Source organism: Amia ocellicauda, chromosome 13 (assembly GCF_036373705.1).
Source record: "Amia ocellicauda isolate fAmiCal2 chromosome 13, fAmiCal2.hap1, whole genome shotgun sequence".
Taxonomy (NCBI): Eukaryota; Metazoa; Chordata; class Actinopteri; order Amiiformes; family Amiidae; genus Amia; species Amia ocellicauda.
Genome location: NC_089862.1, coordinates 37,823,073 through 37,838,395, shown reverse-complemented (window position 1 = coordinate 37,838,395; position 15,323 = coordinate 37,823,073). Strand labels below are relative to the sequence as shown.

General features: G+C 38.0%; 1 protein-coding gene across 2 annotated transcripts in view; it reads right to left on the bottom strand.

The window, feature by feature from the left end:
* The window catches only part of slc24a2a (solute carrier family 24 member 2a), a 75,159-nt gene that overhangs the window by 38,431 nt on the left and 21,405 nt on the right, over positions 1–15,323 (bottom strand). For both annotated transcript variants that reach the window (XM_066720922.1, XM_066720923.1), the window contains exons 3-4: positions 3,575–3,613; positions 1,639–1,747 (exon numbers count right to left, since the gene is read on the bottom strand). In XM_066720922.1, the coding sequence (XP_066577019.1) occupies positions 1,639–1,747; positions 3,575–3,613 (148 nt within the window). The remainder of the gene's footprint in view (positions 1–1,638; positions 1,748–3,574; positions 3,614–15,323) is intronic.

The following is a 15,323-nucleotide window of genomic DNA, read 5'->3' as shown; positions in this document are numbered from 1 at the left end:
CTGCATTCTACAATGCATAATAATAATAATAATAATAATAATAATAATAATAATAATAATGCTGATTTCATTTGGAAACATTAATCTGCACAGTGAGTTTGGGAGCTGAATTTCCCTAAGACTCCCATTGTCCCTTCCATACTAACATGCTTCACTTTATTAGTGCACCTCTGTGAAGATGTACTGCTGTCAGTAAGTGTCTGAACTCTGCTAACAGGTCTTCAGCTTTCAAGTGAAATTCACTTTTCACCATGAGATGCTTTGACAAGGAGCTGAGACAGCATTGTCAGATATTAGTCTGAGGATAAAATCGTGTGGAAACGTCTGCTCTAATTATAACTCATGTTCCTGTTTCTGAGACAGACCTACATGATTGTTTCATGGCATCACAGCCTGGTTTAATTCTACACTGCAGTGCATATAAGTGCCATCATTGTGGGTATATTGAGGGTGTATTCTATGATATATTCACAAAAATTTCTTTGTATCAGTAACGAAGACAAGCAAACTAACCATCTCTTTAAACAATCTGTGAACATTTTGAGTGATTATGGAAATTAATTAATGTATGCAAAAATTAAAAAAATGTTACTGGACTGTTCACACACTTTAACAGCCAAACAATATGCATGTGACCATAGACACCTTAATGACCTGCAAATAAGCACTGTATACTGTGACACATTGGTTATCACACACAATCTCACAATGATCAGCTGAAAAGGACACTTGAGAAACCTTCAGAAAAGAGTGACCGATACAGCCGTAGACACAAACAAGTGGTTAAATGCACAATGTTGTGAGGTAATGAAATGAGTGGCTTTCACTAATGAGTGAGAAAGATCATTAACAAAAAAACATGCTTTACACAGACACTGGCTAAGGACCAGAGCAGCCGCTCTCTCATTCCTTCCACATTTCTCTAAGCGCTGAAGACAGAGTGTTAACTTATCCTCCAGATATCTACCAGGGTTGATAACAGCTGTGAGACACTGGATCCTTAGGTGGAAACACGAGCTGCTGCACATTTCCTTGGTGGCCTATTTGTTTTGTTAATTAACATCACAAGTGCACAAGTCAACCAGTACCTTTTTCAGTGTGATTAGATTTTCTTAAAAAGCAAATCATTCTGCAGGGAACTAACACTTCTTGTTGTTCTGCTATATAATGTATTATAAAAAGTATGTATTGAACTCTGGGGGCTAACAGGTAATGATTTTCTCTGTGTAGTCTGTATGTGTTATCTAAAAGAAAAATTAATTACATTTACCTTGCTTAGAAATAACAATTGGTGTATTATGAGTGTCGTAACTGCACAACAAGATGAACAGTTCATGAATGGGATCAGAGGTTTAGATGCAGTTGTGTGATGCTGAGAGTTAAAATTGAATCCAGGTGTTCTGCCATTAACCTGATCAGAACAATAAGTGTTGCTGGATTTACTTCACAATGAGCTCAGAGCCTCAGTGCCTCTTTGCTGTGACACAACCAGTGCAGATAGCAGTACTTATTTCACATGGACTCAGTGTAGTGTTGGTGTTAGTATGAGCAGAGTGATGAACACAGCACACAGCGGCAGATGCCTTTCAGTGAAATCTATTTTCTCCTGTTCTTTTTCTCTCACAGAACAGCACCTACCTTCTGCAAGGGGGTCCAGCGTGTGGATCATCAGTTGGAAGATGCTGTTCCTCATCAGACTGTTGTGCAGTGAGGCCGAGCTGCCCCCTCGCTGGAGACGGGGCTTGAGCTGCAGACAGAAGGAACAGAAAGTGAGTTCTCTGCCCAGCACAGCTCGACCACAGACCAGCCCTGTCCTGGTAGCACAGCTAATCCACAGGATTATTTCCTGTTGGCTTACCTGGTGCAGCATGCTTTCTTTGGTTAATTCCAAATTTGAGGAATAAATTACTGCTAAATTTAGAACATATTCAAACCTTCTAAAGAAGATGATTTCACTGGATGAAATGGATGCTTTGTGTACACTCTTAATCAATCAATCAATTTTTATTTGTATAGCGCCCTTCACAGGGTAGCCACAGAGCGCTTTACAGACTGGAAAACATACAACAAACGTACAGCAAAATAAAATACATAAATACAATAAAATAAAATACAGACCTGTAGACATTTTACATGATCTAGAATAAAGTGAGTGAACATTTAAGTAAATAAACCATTTAATGATTAACTGAGACCCTTTTTCCTGCAGTGGCCCTTGTTAAAGCTGCTTCGTGGACATGAAGCCCAGGAAGGGAACAGGTGCTCAGGTGCTGCTTACAGAAGCTGCCAACAATGACTCTGGACAGTAACCAGTTCACCTCCATTATCCCAATGACTGCAGATGAGCTACTAAAGCTTTTCAAAAGAATCCCTGAAATGAAAGATGGGGGTTGAACACAGAAGCCTGAATATAGTTCTCAGTACTAAGAGCAGGAATTTCTGTGAAAAGATGGTCAGCATGATGTGTGACACACACGTACAGTTGGACTATGACAATCAAAGTTAACATCTCAGTCCATTTGTAAATATCTATACATTTAACTTAAGTGGATCACTTAGATATTAATGGACACCAAACGAGCACGATCGGTCGAATGGCCTCCTCTCGTTTGTAAACTTTCTTATGTTCTTATGTTCTTATGTATATATTGAAGTGTTGCAGTGCAGAGCAAGCCCAGAGTCTGTACTGTACATTGTGAACACTTACTAAAGAGTTATTATTGAAATGCAAACACAGCTTAGCATTATTTACTATCTAACGTAAGATAAGCACATTTATTCCAATAGTGAAAATAACTGCCTTATTGAAACTACTCTCAGAATTCATGACAGGCTTATTATGCATGATGGCTGGTGTATGGCAGTCTTGCGTGATGCACACCAATGTGACCTGATCACGTGACCTGCTCAGCACAGCCAGCCACAGCTTAGGTTATTATTTGGTTATTATTAGCCTGCTCTTCAGCAAATTTCTCTCTTGTCTGGGAGCATATTTTATTAAATTGTTCTCTAAGTTGATAATGGGTAGAAATAAAAACAAAGATGATAAAACAAAATGCAATGACTTCACTGATGATGCTCCCTTCTAAAGTCAGCTGGTTGGTTTTCTAATTACTTTCACAGATATCGCTGAGCCAGTCTTACAGACTGGGGCACCTGCTGCATTAGCCACCTTAAAGCAAACAGCAGCTGTTAGAAACACAAGAGCTGCAGGCTGGGGCTGATCTATCCACGTCACCAGCTGGTGATCTCTGCACACTGCGGAGAGTTTGCGCAGTTCACTTTTGAGGACTGTGTTTCAATGTGTAAAAAAACTATTGACAAATAAAATCATTTTCCAGTTTATACTGCCATCATGTATAAAATCTCAATGAAGGATCCTAATACCAGTGGAGCAGGAACAGATAAATGCTTCACATGTTTAGTAATGGAAGACACTGAGGATTGCTTTTCACGAGAAGACACACAGAGAAAGGCTCTTGGAGGAAAAATAAGGTTGGTCACACTACACACAAAACAACACAACATGAAACAGCAAAGATCAACACTAAGAAGGAATGCTGTGGGCTCCTACCGTCAGCTTGTTGTCATCTCCAGCTGCCTCAGCACTTGGCTTTACAAAGAAGAGAAAGGAGAAAAAGACTCAGATGTAAAGCATGCCATACAATGGAAGTCAAACAATGAGAATGCAGATGAGACACCACATTACAAGAGATGATGTACATGAACATGGTTGTTTATGCTTTTCTCTGGCATTTCAGATGATCCACAATACTTTGCCCCCCAATATTTACTTTTATTCCATTCCAAGAATGTACAGATGTTACATAACTGATCTTTAGTTTGGATACAATTTGAATAAATCATAATTTAATATTTCTGAGAAATATTACTATTATTTGAGTGGCTTGTGGAAACATGGGTCATAATGTCAACACTCAGAATTTTTGCTCAAACTATTCTTCCAACACAGCTGGAATATGCTTGTACTTATTCCAGTGGCATCATGTGTCATACAGGATATGGCAGAGATTGTGGTATTGCAGGTAGACTAGGAGCAGTTACCGCCAAGAGTGCTTCTAACCTTTTCATTCTCTAATCACATCTATTATAAATGCTGTTAGATCTTTTCAACAGCACATTTATTGTAGACTTTTCTTTCTAAAATATTGCTCCCAAAGCATAATGATGCAATTCATATGAATCCAATAACCATGTTTCTGGAACACTGAACTGAATTTGACCAGAGTCTTAAGACAATATATTTACAAGGACATAACATGCAAAATTGACATCAAATTAAACCAGGAGAGAAAGTGTTCCTGAGCTAGAGAAGATAAGCCCAGCCATCACAAATCCCACACCTATTCATTGATGGAAGTTTTGCATTGGTAGGTGCCAGGTCAGCTAGGGAGTGAAATATGAGGATTTAAAATTGGAAGCTTTTATTTAATTTGGAGGCAGGTATAAAACTATAAGACTCTAAAACCAGTTGGAAAGTCATCTCAAACTGGTGTGTCAAACCATGTGGGCTCTCAGATCCCACTGCTGCAGGTCTGTAGATGTTTCTGAGGTTTGTTTCCAGCATAAGGGCCTAGTTTGTCAAAATGAGATTTGAGGAACTATTAACGATAGCGAAAGAAACATAGTGTTTGCTGAAATTACATTGAATAAGTCCAACACTTAGCCTCAAAGACATGTGGATGATGAATAAAACATTTATTAAGTGATTCCCAATAAAATAACTGTTTTTAATCTGTATTTGGAATAGAATCTATTTTAATACATACTTAATACTAATAATCTTTAATCAATTTAATAGAGAACGCTCAGCAAAAAAAAACAATCCACAATTGCATCAAAGAACGTAGTACAGATTTTCCCAGGTAACAAACAACAGAAAATGGACAAAGCCAGCAAGTTATTTTCTACCAAGAAGCTTGTTTCATTCTGGTTTCTTTAAGATGGTGCTGTTAGGCAGGTGACCCCATAATGCACCGCTGCTTTGTTTGGGAATTTAAACATGCATTACAACTATCAAGACAAGTCATTAATTAGAAGTGTAGTTATGGAAAATGATGATCATAGCACTATAAGCCTTTTTGTGTCAGTATTAATCCTATAAGCTGCTATCTAACTAATGAAACTGCTGAGGATCTTCAGCATGTCCTCTGAATTACTCTGGGCCCAGCTCCCCTGTCCACAGAGAGGTGGCCACTGTGGCTCATCAGCCTGGACCTCTGCTGCCCAGAGAGACAACCGCAGAAGCAGCTCTCACATGGCATGCCTTGCCACGCAACTCTGCCCACTTGACTGCTCATAGGAGCAGTAATTGAGCCTCTTTAGAGCTATATCTGGGACAGCTTACATGACAACTGTTGAGCGTCCACTGGTTCGAGCTTAGCAGCTGCCCCTTGGCTAAAGCAAAGACATCTCCCTCCCACAGTGGCTTTCTTTTCTTCTTTTTGTATCCCGCAAGATTATCTGAGGACTTTGAAACACAGCTTAGGAGAGAGCAAGGCTTTTTCTGATCTGATTGACAGAGGTCAAATGAAAGACAGTTGCCCTTGTGAAAATTGTTAACGACATGCGTACCTTGCCTCTGGTCACCTAGTTTGAGCATCACTCTAAACAAGGTATTATGGTCTTTAAGGTCAGGCCTTCACACAATTAGACACAACAGTTTGATTACACAACTGCCTGCTTTTTATGGAATACATGATATCATCAGTGTCTCTAAGAAACTAGTGCTAATCCAAATATGCCACAAAACCATCTATTCTCCAAACATACCTAACACTGATGATACTATAGGCTTATTTGCAGTGAATCGTGAGGAGAATCGTGACCATTATTGTACATTGTAGACAGTGTGGCACACATTACATACATCATTTTTTTCATATAAACAAAAGTAACCACTTCAAAGTTTGTGTGCAATCAGATACTCATCTAGAATAAATATCAACACTCTGGAAACAAATGGAGACAAACATTATCCCCAACTAATACATCCCTTAGCACCATGCCCTGATCAGACCCCTTCCCTGCTCAAAGTGTTTAGGTTGGATTTACACAGGACACAGAGACTTTTAAGAGCGTTCAGTACAGAACAACTAATCCATTTGATAAAAGGAGACAGCTGTAATGGAAGACTGGGGATCTTAATGTTTTTTAAATAAACATTAATGGGAGTTAGTATTATTATTTAATGCTTTGTTCAAATACAGCTGGGAGTTTAATGGTGGCTGCATTCTTCAGAATTACATTTTTTAATTACAAATTTTGAATTTCTCTAACAATTTCCATTGGTCAGAGATCCTGACTAACCCTTATTAAGGCTTTTGAGAAGAACACGTATCTCAAATTTGTTGTGATCTATTTTTTATAATTAAAAGTTAATCAAAATGTCTCTGTATTCAATTTAATGTATTTGAGAAGCTTCATAAGTGCTGTCTCACCTTGGACTATGTTTTGATAAGCAACTGATGCCCTTTAGCTCCATATGCTCCATACAGAGGAGAGAGAAAGTTAACGGTTAACTATGTAAATGCTGGGAGTCATAACCAGCTGTAAGCATGAGGTAATTTATAATCACCCTGCAATTAAACTGCCACAATATGTGAGAGCAGGCAATAAGACAAAAAATACTAAGTAACTATAAAACACACACACACACAATACTAAAAGTAAGTGTTAAAATCACAAACGTACACAAACACATATATACCTCACACACATACACATGTACTGAAGTACCAGCCTCTCACACCATGAGCCCATGGCCTGCAGGGCAGCGAGGCACACTGCCACCATTTCATGGTGTGTTAGTCAATCGCTGTAGATTGGCAATTTATACTTGACACTGTGATGAATTATTGTACTAATTACGCTAAATATTTCTTGGCATTACCAGAGCTCAGTCAATTTTCTTTCCAAACATTTAATATCGCAGAGGCAGTGCAGAAGTTCCTGTAATGCATTAGTAGCTCAGGCCAGGCCCATAGCCACAGCGGGGCTCACAGCAGCTCGGATGAACGGGGTGTGGGGTCTCTGAGGAAACTGCAGGGAGTGGTGGGCTGACTCACAGCCTGGCAAGGAGATCAGGAGAGAGACACAACATGGAGCAGCAACGAAACACTCTCACTTAAATGACAGCCTCTGGTGTGGGAAATTAGATGGTTTAACAAAAAATAAGCAGAATGTGTAGTCTGAGGACTTTCACTGAAAAACTAATTTCTTTCAACTGTATTCACATAATGCATGAACAGTTTTATTGAGAAGATTTCATGTTGTTCTTATTTAGGAAGTGACATTCTGTTCCTTCAGTACTTATATTTGTCTAGCCTAAATCTGCTTTTCAGATTGGTTTCCATCTATAAACAAGTACATAACCCTTTGTCAGAAAAGATTATTCAACAATTGTTTGTACCATTTAAATAATCAGAATATGTATGAAATGTCTTTTAGACTGATGAGCGCAACATCAAATGCAGACGTGGGAACCTCTCCACACATTCAGAAAGGCAAGACTTTGTACATGACCTCATTTAAACTATTTTCACAGGCATAAGTTGCCTAGAAAGGAAGCAAAAGGGCAGCTGTTTGTACATATTCATCTTCAGGATCTGTCTGTTGCTGCAGAGCTGGTCCCCAGCTGGGATCTGGCTTTAGGACACACTGGATTTCCACAAAACACTTCAGCATGGCCATGCCATCCTTTCCAACAAACAAACATGACTCAAACCTACCACTTGCTAATTAGAAGCCCCTTCATTTAACAACAAGCAGAACTAATTACTGGAGCCATTGCCAGAACACTGATTTCCCACCAGAACCGTGCTGATGGGAGGATGAGCACAGAGACGGTGGAAATCAGTTCCTCTGATTATGACTGTGCTGATCAGTGAGAGGCAGCTCCAAATATAGAGAAATACATAATTTCTGCAATCTGCTGAAGGGAGTTTTTATTTTACTTTTTGTTCTTTAGAGCATCAAATCAAACACAAAGGGTGATTCATAACATTATAATTTGCCTTTGATTTGACGTCAGACTTTCATCTCTGCAGGAAACAATCACAAACAAGCAATACAACCATACACTTTAAAGACACAATGACAATTTGTTTCCAATCAGCAATAAAGGAAGGTGGAGGGGAAGTAGGAGCTGCAGACAGCACTATGAAACGCCACAGCAAGGATGCTTGAGTTGTATTTAAAATGTCACTGTGACTGTTTCTGTTGTTTCTGGGAGTCTGTGTTGCACACTGATTATGGAAACCAGCTCAGGAGTGTTAACTTGTGTGAAAGTTTGTGCTTTGAGGGCTTTGAGGACCTGAAGACCTCTCTGACCAACTGATTTCCTTATTGTTTGTCTGGTGCATTCACAGATTATTTATTTTTTATGTAATAGTATATTTTGTATATAATCATTACTGTATAATAATAATAATAATAATAATAATAATAATAATAATAATAATAATAATAATAATAATAATAATAATATGACCATCGTTATTGGCAAGGAGGTTGCCCGACCCTTCAGTGCTGGGCTGCAGTGCTGTCTCCTGGGGGCTCTGATTGGCTGATTGAGTGGGAGTGAGAGTGCATCTGTAATCCAAATTGCTTGGTCAATCAGCCAATCAGAAACCTAATTGTGTTTGTTTCTATTGCTAGTGCCTGGTACTGTCCTTCAATCTTCTATAGCTCACAATTAATTTACCACACAATTCACGATGATACACAGTTCAATGATGCAGCTTTAAAATAGATTATTTCAATTTTAAACCAAGCCTATGTTCACCAGTATCAGCTGTGTTAAAAATGCCAATGCTGTTCTTAATGTGTACATATGTGTACTTTAATATTAAGCAGCTCGGCAATAAGCAGACATCATGCCTTATGATCTACTCACAGTCTAAACAATGGCCTAACGAGCTCACATCAAAGGCCGCTGTACAATAGTTAAACATGCAGCTCTGCGTGGAGAACGTCTTTGATGCCGTGTCGTATTTACATAAAGATCATGGAACAAAAACACGAGCACTTTTAGCTTCCACCTGAAAAGATTGAAACAGGAGGTTATTGCAACTAGAAAATGTGTTTATACCACAGCTGCTAGTATGCAAAAGCAATATTTTCTGGTGCCAACCCTCCACTTTTAAGAGAAAACCATTATCTCTTTAAACTTTAAACTACTCCAAACACATGTATTAAACAACATGCATGCCGAGAGAGTGGTCCCATAATCTTACCATTCAGGGGAACCACCTCCTTTAAAGAGGAAAGTGTTCTCTGTTGAGACGTGTCCAGGTGTTTCACAAGTCAAAGCCAACAAAGGGGAAATTCAATCCCCAGAGTTCAGCATCAGCTTCTGTCCTGAGCCTCTGGAATCTGCATTACGTACTGTGATCTGACACCTGAAACAGTGCCAGATCTTTCCATCTTTAACTCCTGCCTGAAGGTACTGAAGGTACTAATCTGCCAGTGTCATCACAAGTACAATAGCAGAATTAAACAGCAAACCTCATCATTTTTAAAGACATTGGAATCACTATTTTCACATCAAATTGTTTGTTGTTTGTTTTGTTTTTCACAATAGAAATAGTCTGTTCCCCAAGACCAACCTTCACGATCACTTTAGCAGCCGTCCAGAGAGCCAGGGGAGCCCACGTCAGCACTGATAACACAAGAGACTTAGTGGGCTGATTTATTGACAAACATGGTCATTTTCATATTAGCATTTTCAGACCTTGTCGGGGAAGCAGATTGTAATCATGGAGATTCTGAGAGCCAAGGTTCCTTGTCTTTAAGGCCAAAGGATGGTAAAAAATAACTTACTTATAGACTACCTATTGATCTCTTGGTCTAATTGAGCTCAGAGTTGGCTCAGCCTCACACACTCTGAGGAGGCTGGCATTAGTATTGACCAGCTTATGTTTATTTTTTCCTTCTTGGTTCATCAGTCTCTATGATGTCCTCCTGAAAGGATACTCTTCCAGCTACAAACAACTAGGATAACAGGCTTCTGCACCACTGATCTAAGAATATAGATTAATGAATAGCTTCAAATACAAAAATAGAAGGAGGCTATCTACTCATGTGGGTAAACTTACATATGGTTTTATGTTTTTTTTTTCTTTTAAATTAATGTTATTTAAAAATAACTGATGTAAACCTTCACTAGACTTTGTCTTAGCAAAATAAATGGGCTGTCAGGATGGCTCATGAGACAGGGTGTGAATTCATGATTTCACTAGGAGAAATAACCCATCTAATGTAATGGCACTTTAACACCGAGAAAGGAAAATCAATAAAATGTCCTGAACAAATATCTATTCACAAACAGGCTCCTGTGACCAGAGCCGGAGTCCTGGATGTCTATCAATGTACATCTCAGATACCTTCTGCCAAAACCTTTCACCTGTGACCATAGATTGAGATCCCAACCAGCTGAAGTCTTGAGATCAGGACTCCTTGTACCCATGCTCCAAACACCATGAACATCACTGTCGCCCATCGGAATGGCATTTGAAGAGTTGCCTGAGTTGCTGGGAGGAATTTATTCAATTTAAAATGGTGTTAAACACAGAATTTCTAAATATGCAATAAATCCAACAAGCATAGTCAGACGAGACTCACAGCTTTATTTTATTAAGTGCCATAGATAAATAAATAAGCTTTGACAGATACAAGATAGGTTGTAATAAAAGAAAACATTTAGATAAAATAGGATTAATTTTATTAATTAAAATGTATAAGTAAATGTAAGTGTATGTCTATTTAGGAAAATAATGAATTGTACAGGATTTAGATTTGATGAGGAAAGTCCATCCTCCAGATGTTTCTTTTGAAAAAGCTTTGCAGTATTAACAGCATGAATTCCAGAGGCCGGCGGATTGAGAGTGACAAACAGCGAGCTACTGGGGAATGTAATCCTATCATACTCCAGGAAAATGAATAACAAAATGCCCTTGGTGCTTTTGCAATGATTACATTTACTTTAAAATAACCCTCATTGATTGTGGCTTGTATTTCCTGTACTTTTCAGCTCTTCACCTTGAATCTGCAGCGGATCTGTTACTATCCACTTTCTCAATTCTGATAAAGGAAAAACACACAGGAAATTAAAATTGCCTGACATGCTTAGGAACAATAGAGATCTTATCTCCAGGACTAGAAGACCCTGTTGACCTTGAAGCCTGAACACAATTAACTGCAATTGTAGCTCACAGACCAAGGAACTTTATTGTCTCTGTACCTGAAGAGGCAACCCAGGCTCTCATCTAATTTCCCATACGCTGGATCAGTACACAAGCCAGGGAATTTTGCACAAAAAGACATAGGAATTCAGTGAAAAACATTTTGAAATATGTCTTGATTAGTTTAAATGAAGTCTTAGTTTTCAGTCTAAGCAGTTATATATAAAATATATATATCAAATATAAAATAAAATATATATTGAAAATATATTATATCAAATATATTAAAAACAATATTCTGTTGGATCTTACATTAAACAAGAAGACATTAAATTAAACAAATAGAAACAACTAATATAAAGTTATCAGACAAATGCCATTTGTAATATGGAATTCAAATTAAAAATATCTAATCAAAGAAAGTAGTGAGTTCAGCTTGTCACACTAGCAAGAAGTCACTCCGGAATAATGCACTTTGAGATGTTTATTTAAGCTGTCCTGTGTATTTTAGTTACTGTTAAGTGCAGATCTATGACAATGAAGGGCCAACAGTAAAGGCTCTGCAAAACCCACAAAACACCTTAGTATGCTTTAGTGAGAAGAGAGAACACAAGATCAGCGGTTTGTATGCTGTCTATAACATTCACACAAAGAATTCACAGAACTATGGCTGCTGTACACCACTCATGTTTACCATTAACATGACCGCAAGCTGGCCAAAACAGAATCAGAATTCGGCGGTAATTCTTTCTCTGAGATGCTCACTGCTGTTATCTGTTAACACATCGCAAATTGACAGGATCATGTGGGTACGTAATTGTAATGTTGTGTCCTGTGGAAATTGAATTATGATAAAGATGATTTGCTCTTAAGTTAAGTTCAGTTATTCTTGATACCCTAAACCAGTGGCTCCCAAACTGTGGGGCTCACCCCCCTTGGGGGGTGCAAGACCCTTTATGGGGTGGCGCGGGGAAAGACCTGAATGTGTAAAAAGTCAAGACGAGACACAAAAAATCCTGAGGGGATCTGACAACTGTTGATTGCCGCCCCGCTGAAATCACATTGTATAAACTGATATCTTTTGCATCAACCTATCTTTGTGAAACGACTTTTTCTACACTTACACACATTAAAAACAAACTGTACTGTCGCGACTCACAAGAGTGGAAATCGGGTCTCGGTTATTGGTTTCTTCCATATCCAGTCCTGGCCAATCAGAATAGAGGATTGTCAGTCAGCAGTGTCTGTAAAGGTTTCAGATCAAAATACACAGCAGTTTATATGAGGTGATAATTACGGTAAAATAAATACATAAGAATAACTTGCAGCTCCAAAATGTCATCGAGTGGGAAACGAGCTCGCCAGGACTCTCTGTTGCAATATTTTGGAAACGCATTAACACAAAATACATTAAATGTGAAATTATGCAATGTGACAATTTTTGCAATTGCAAGAAGTTCTGAACTTTATTTTAAAATACTAATCTAACACAGCAACTTTATTAAATAAATTCAAAAACATACCTGTGCATTCAAGTTCCAGTGAAAACAAAATATAAAACAATAGCTGGCTGTGTGTGTTTTAATAATATTAGTTTGTTGCTCCTCTTTCCTTTTCTGTCATTGCTAGTTTCGCAGAAGGGTGTTTGGCTTTTAGGTGGGATAACATATCAGCTGTAGATGTGTGGTACATTAACTGCAGTGCACATATTATACACTTAACAGTGTTTTAATTTACTTCGTCAAAGTATTTCCACACAGACATTCTCTGAGAGGAAGCCAAGCAAGCTGTGACCCAAATGTTTTTTGGGGGGGCACCACCCAGAAAGTTTGGGAACCACTGTCCTAAACAAACAAGCAAATACATTTACAGTGACATTTGTAAGATATGTGTTCAGACTACTGCACATGTTACTGCACTACAACTATGCTTTCTTTATGGTCCTGCTTACCTATACATGGCCAAGTCTCCTGACGTTTACGGACATTTCTCCTGCCCCCCTTTAACACATACCTGTGACTGCAGTGCATCATGTCTGCACTCGTTACCGCTTTGAACTAGGATGCATGCTATGTATTTTATATTAATTGTACTTGTGAACTTTTGTCATTCTTAAATTTGTGCTTTGTATTGATTATACTACTGCACGTTTGTAATGCTAAAATGTAAGTTTGTATTTATTTGTAATACTGCTCTTTTGTAAATAAAAAAATAATATATATATGCAGATAGCTGCCAGTCTGCAAACAGTAATGGTCTATGTAACACACACACATTCACAACAGATGATTTTATAGAAATATAAGATAGACAATTAAAATGCATAAATATATAATGTTGCATCTGCAGCTGTTATGCTGTTTAATAAAGACTAGCTGAATCTATTAGACATTTTTAGAGCACAAAATACTGATACAGTTTATGTATGAGGCACAACAGAAGAAACCAATCATATCTGTTCTATTTCTGGTGTCTGTTTGTTAGTTTTCTTTTTTGTTTTTATGCCTTCAGGCAACTGGGTATTTAACCTGAACTCAGTGGAAACTGGTCATGCATTTATCCTGAGCTCAATGGCTATTGGTGGTCAGGGCTCTGGCCTCCTGAGTGGAGGATTGTGGCTTCAGTCCCTGGTGGGGGACACTGAGGTTGTACCCTTGAGTGAGGCACTGTACCTAGATTGCTCCAGTAAAAACAGCCATATAAATGTTTAATTGTATGTACAATTTGATATGTTTTAACAATTGTCACCCTGGATATGAACATCTGCTAAGAAATAATAATAATAATAATAATAATAATAATAATAATAATAATGGCAATTAGACAAGTGTTTAACCTAAACTCAGTGGAAACTAGATAAGCCTTTCACCTGATCTCAATGTAACATCACTTGCATAACTATTATGCTGCATAAAACAAAAGAGCAGAACAGAAATAAACACTTAATATGTTTGTAAGATGTGCAGCTCTGGACTGATTAACTTTTTCTTGATTTTTCAATCTTGAAAGAAAAGATAGGAAAAATACAATGAAGATCACAAACAATATAAATTAAGAATATACCTTTAAATTTTTTTTATCATGGCCAATATTCATGGCAAATACATTATTTTATTAAGTAAATGTATTTATTAAACCAGCAGATCAGCAAATCAGGTTTGACAACTCTATGTAAATATTGCCTATTTAAACAAATACAATGCAGTTTGTAAAAGCATAACTATTTGCCCATATTTTGTTGAAATCGCGATCTCAAACATGCACATAGTGCAGCAGGTTCAAGATCTGCTTCTTTCTCTTTCAGTTCACCAAAGAACCGGAGACTTCGGTTCTTTCAATTCATTTGGTTCTTTCAGTTTGTTAGATTCTTTCAGTTCTTTCAGTTCACTAATTTCAAATGGCTCTCGTTCATTTGGGGCGCTCAGCTCTGGCAGGGCGTGCACTTACTGCTTAGTCAGAAGCCCACCCCACTCAAATCAAGCAAAATTGAGTTTGTATTGGCTGACGCATTTATCACTCAATAATAAGAGAGACCGAGTGAGCAAGCAAGCAGCTGCAGGCCAGCAGCATAAGGGAATCTAAGAACGAACCATTAGAGAGAGAAGTCAGTTCTTTTCGTTCACTTAAATGATTAATTTGAAATGATTTGTTCATTCGTGAACTGGCCATCACTAGAGCGAGGTCTGTGTTAGAAGTTAGAGCATGTGGATGGGCATTGGGAGGGTCTGCTGAAAACCCTAGTATAGGCTAAATTTCAGCTTCAAAAACTTGTTTGCTTTGTATTTCCCCTCTCTATATATTGAGAGTGAGTATTTGTATTCCAGTTATTATTTGTGTTCTGTTTCATGTTGCCGTTTTCGTTTTGTTCCTGTTTACCCTGTACAGTCTGGCCTTGTCTTGCTGGCATAAAATAAATATTTTCATTTCCTGACATTTGTTCTCCAGTTTCCCCTTCATTGTAAAGGCACAAGGCTCCATGCTTACACAATCATTTGTGCTGAAATTACTAGTTACCCATATCACTGAAAACTGCCTAATAAGTCAGTACAAATTAGATGACTCAATAACCTTTTTGATAAATCAATCTGTAATTAACACTGTACGGCCTGGGCAGTGGCC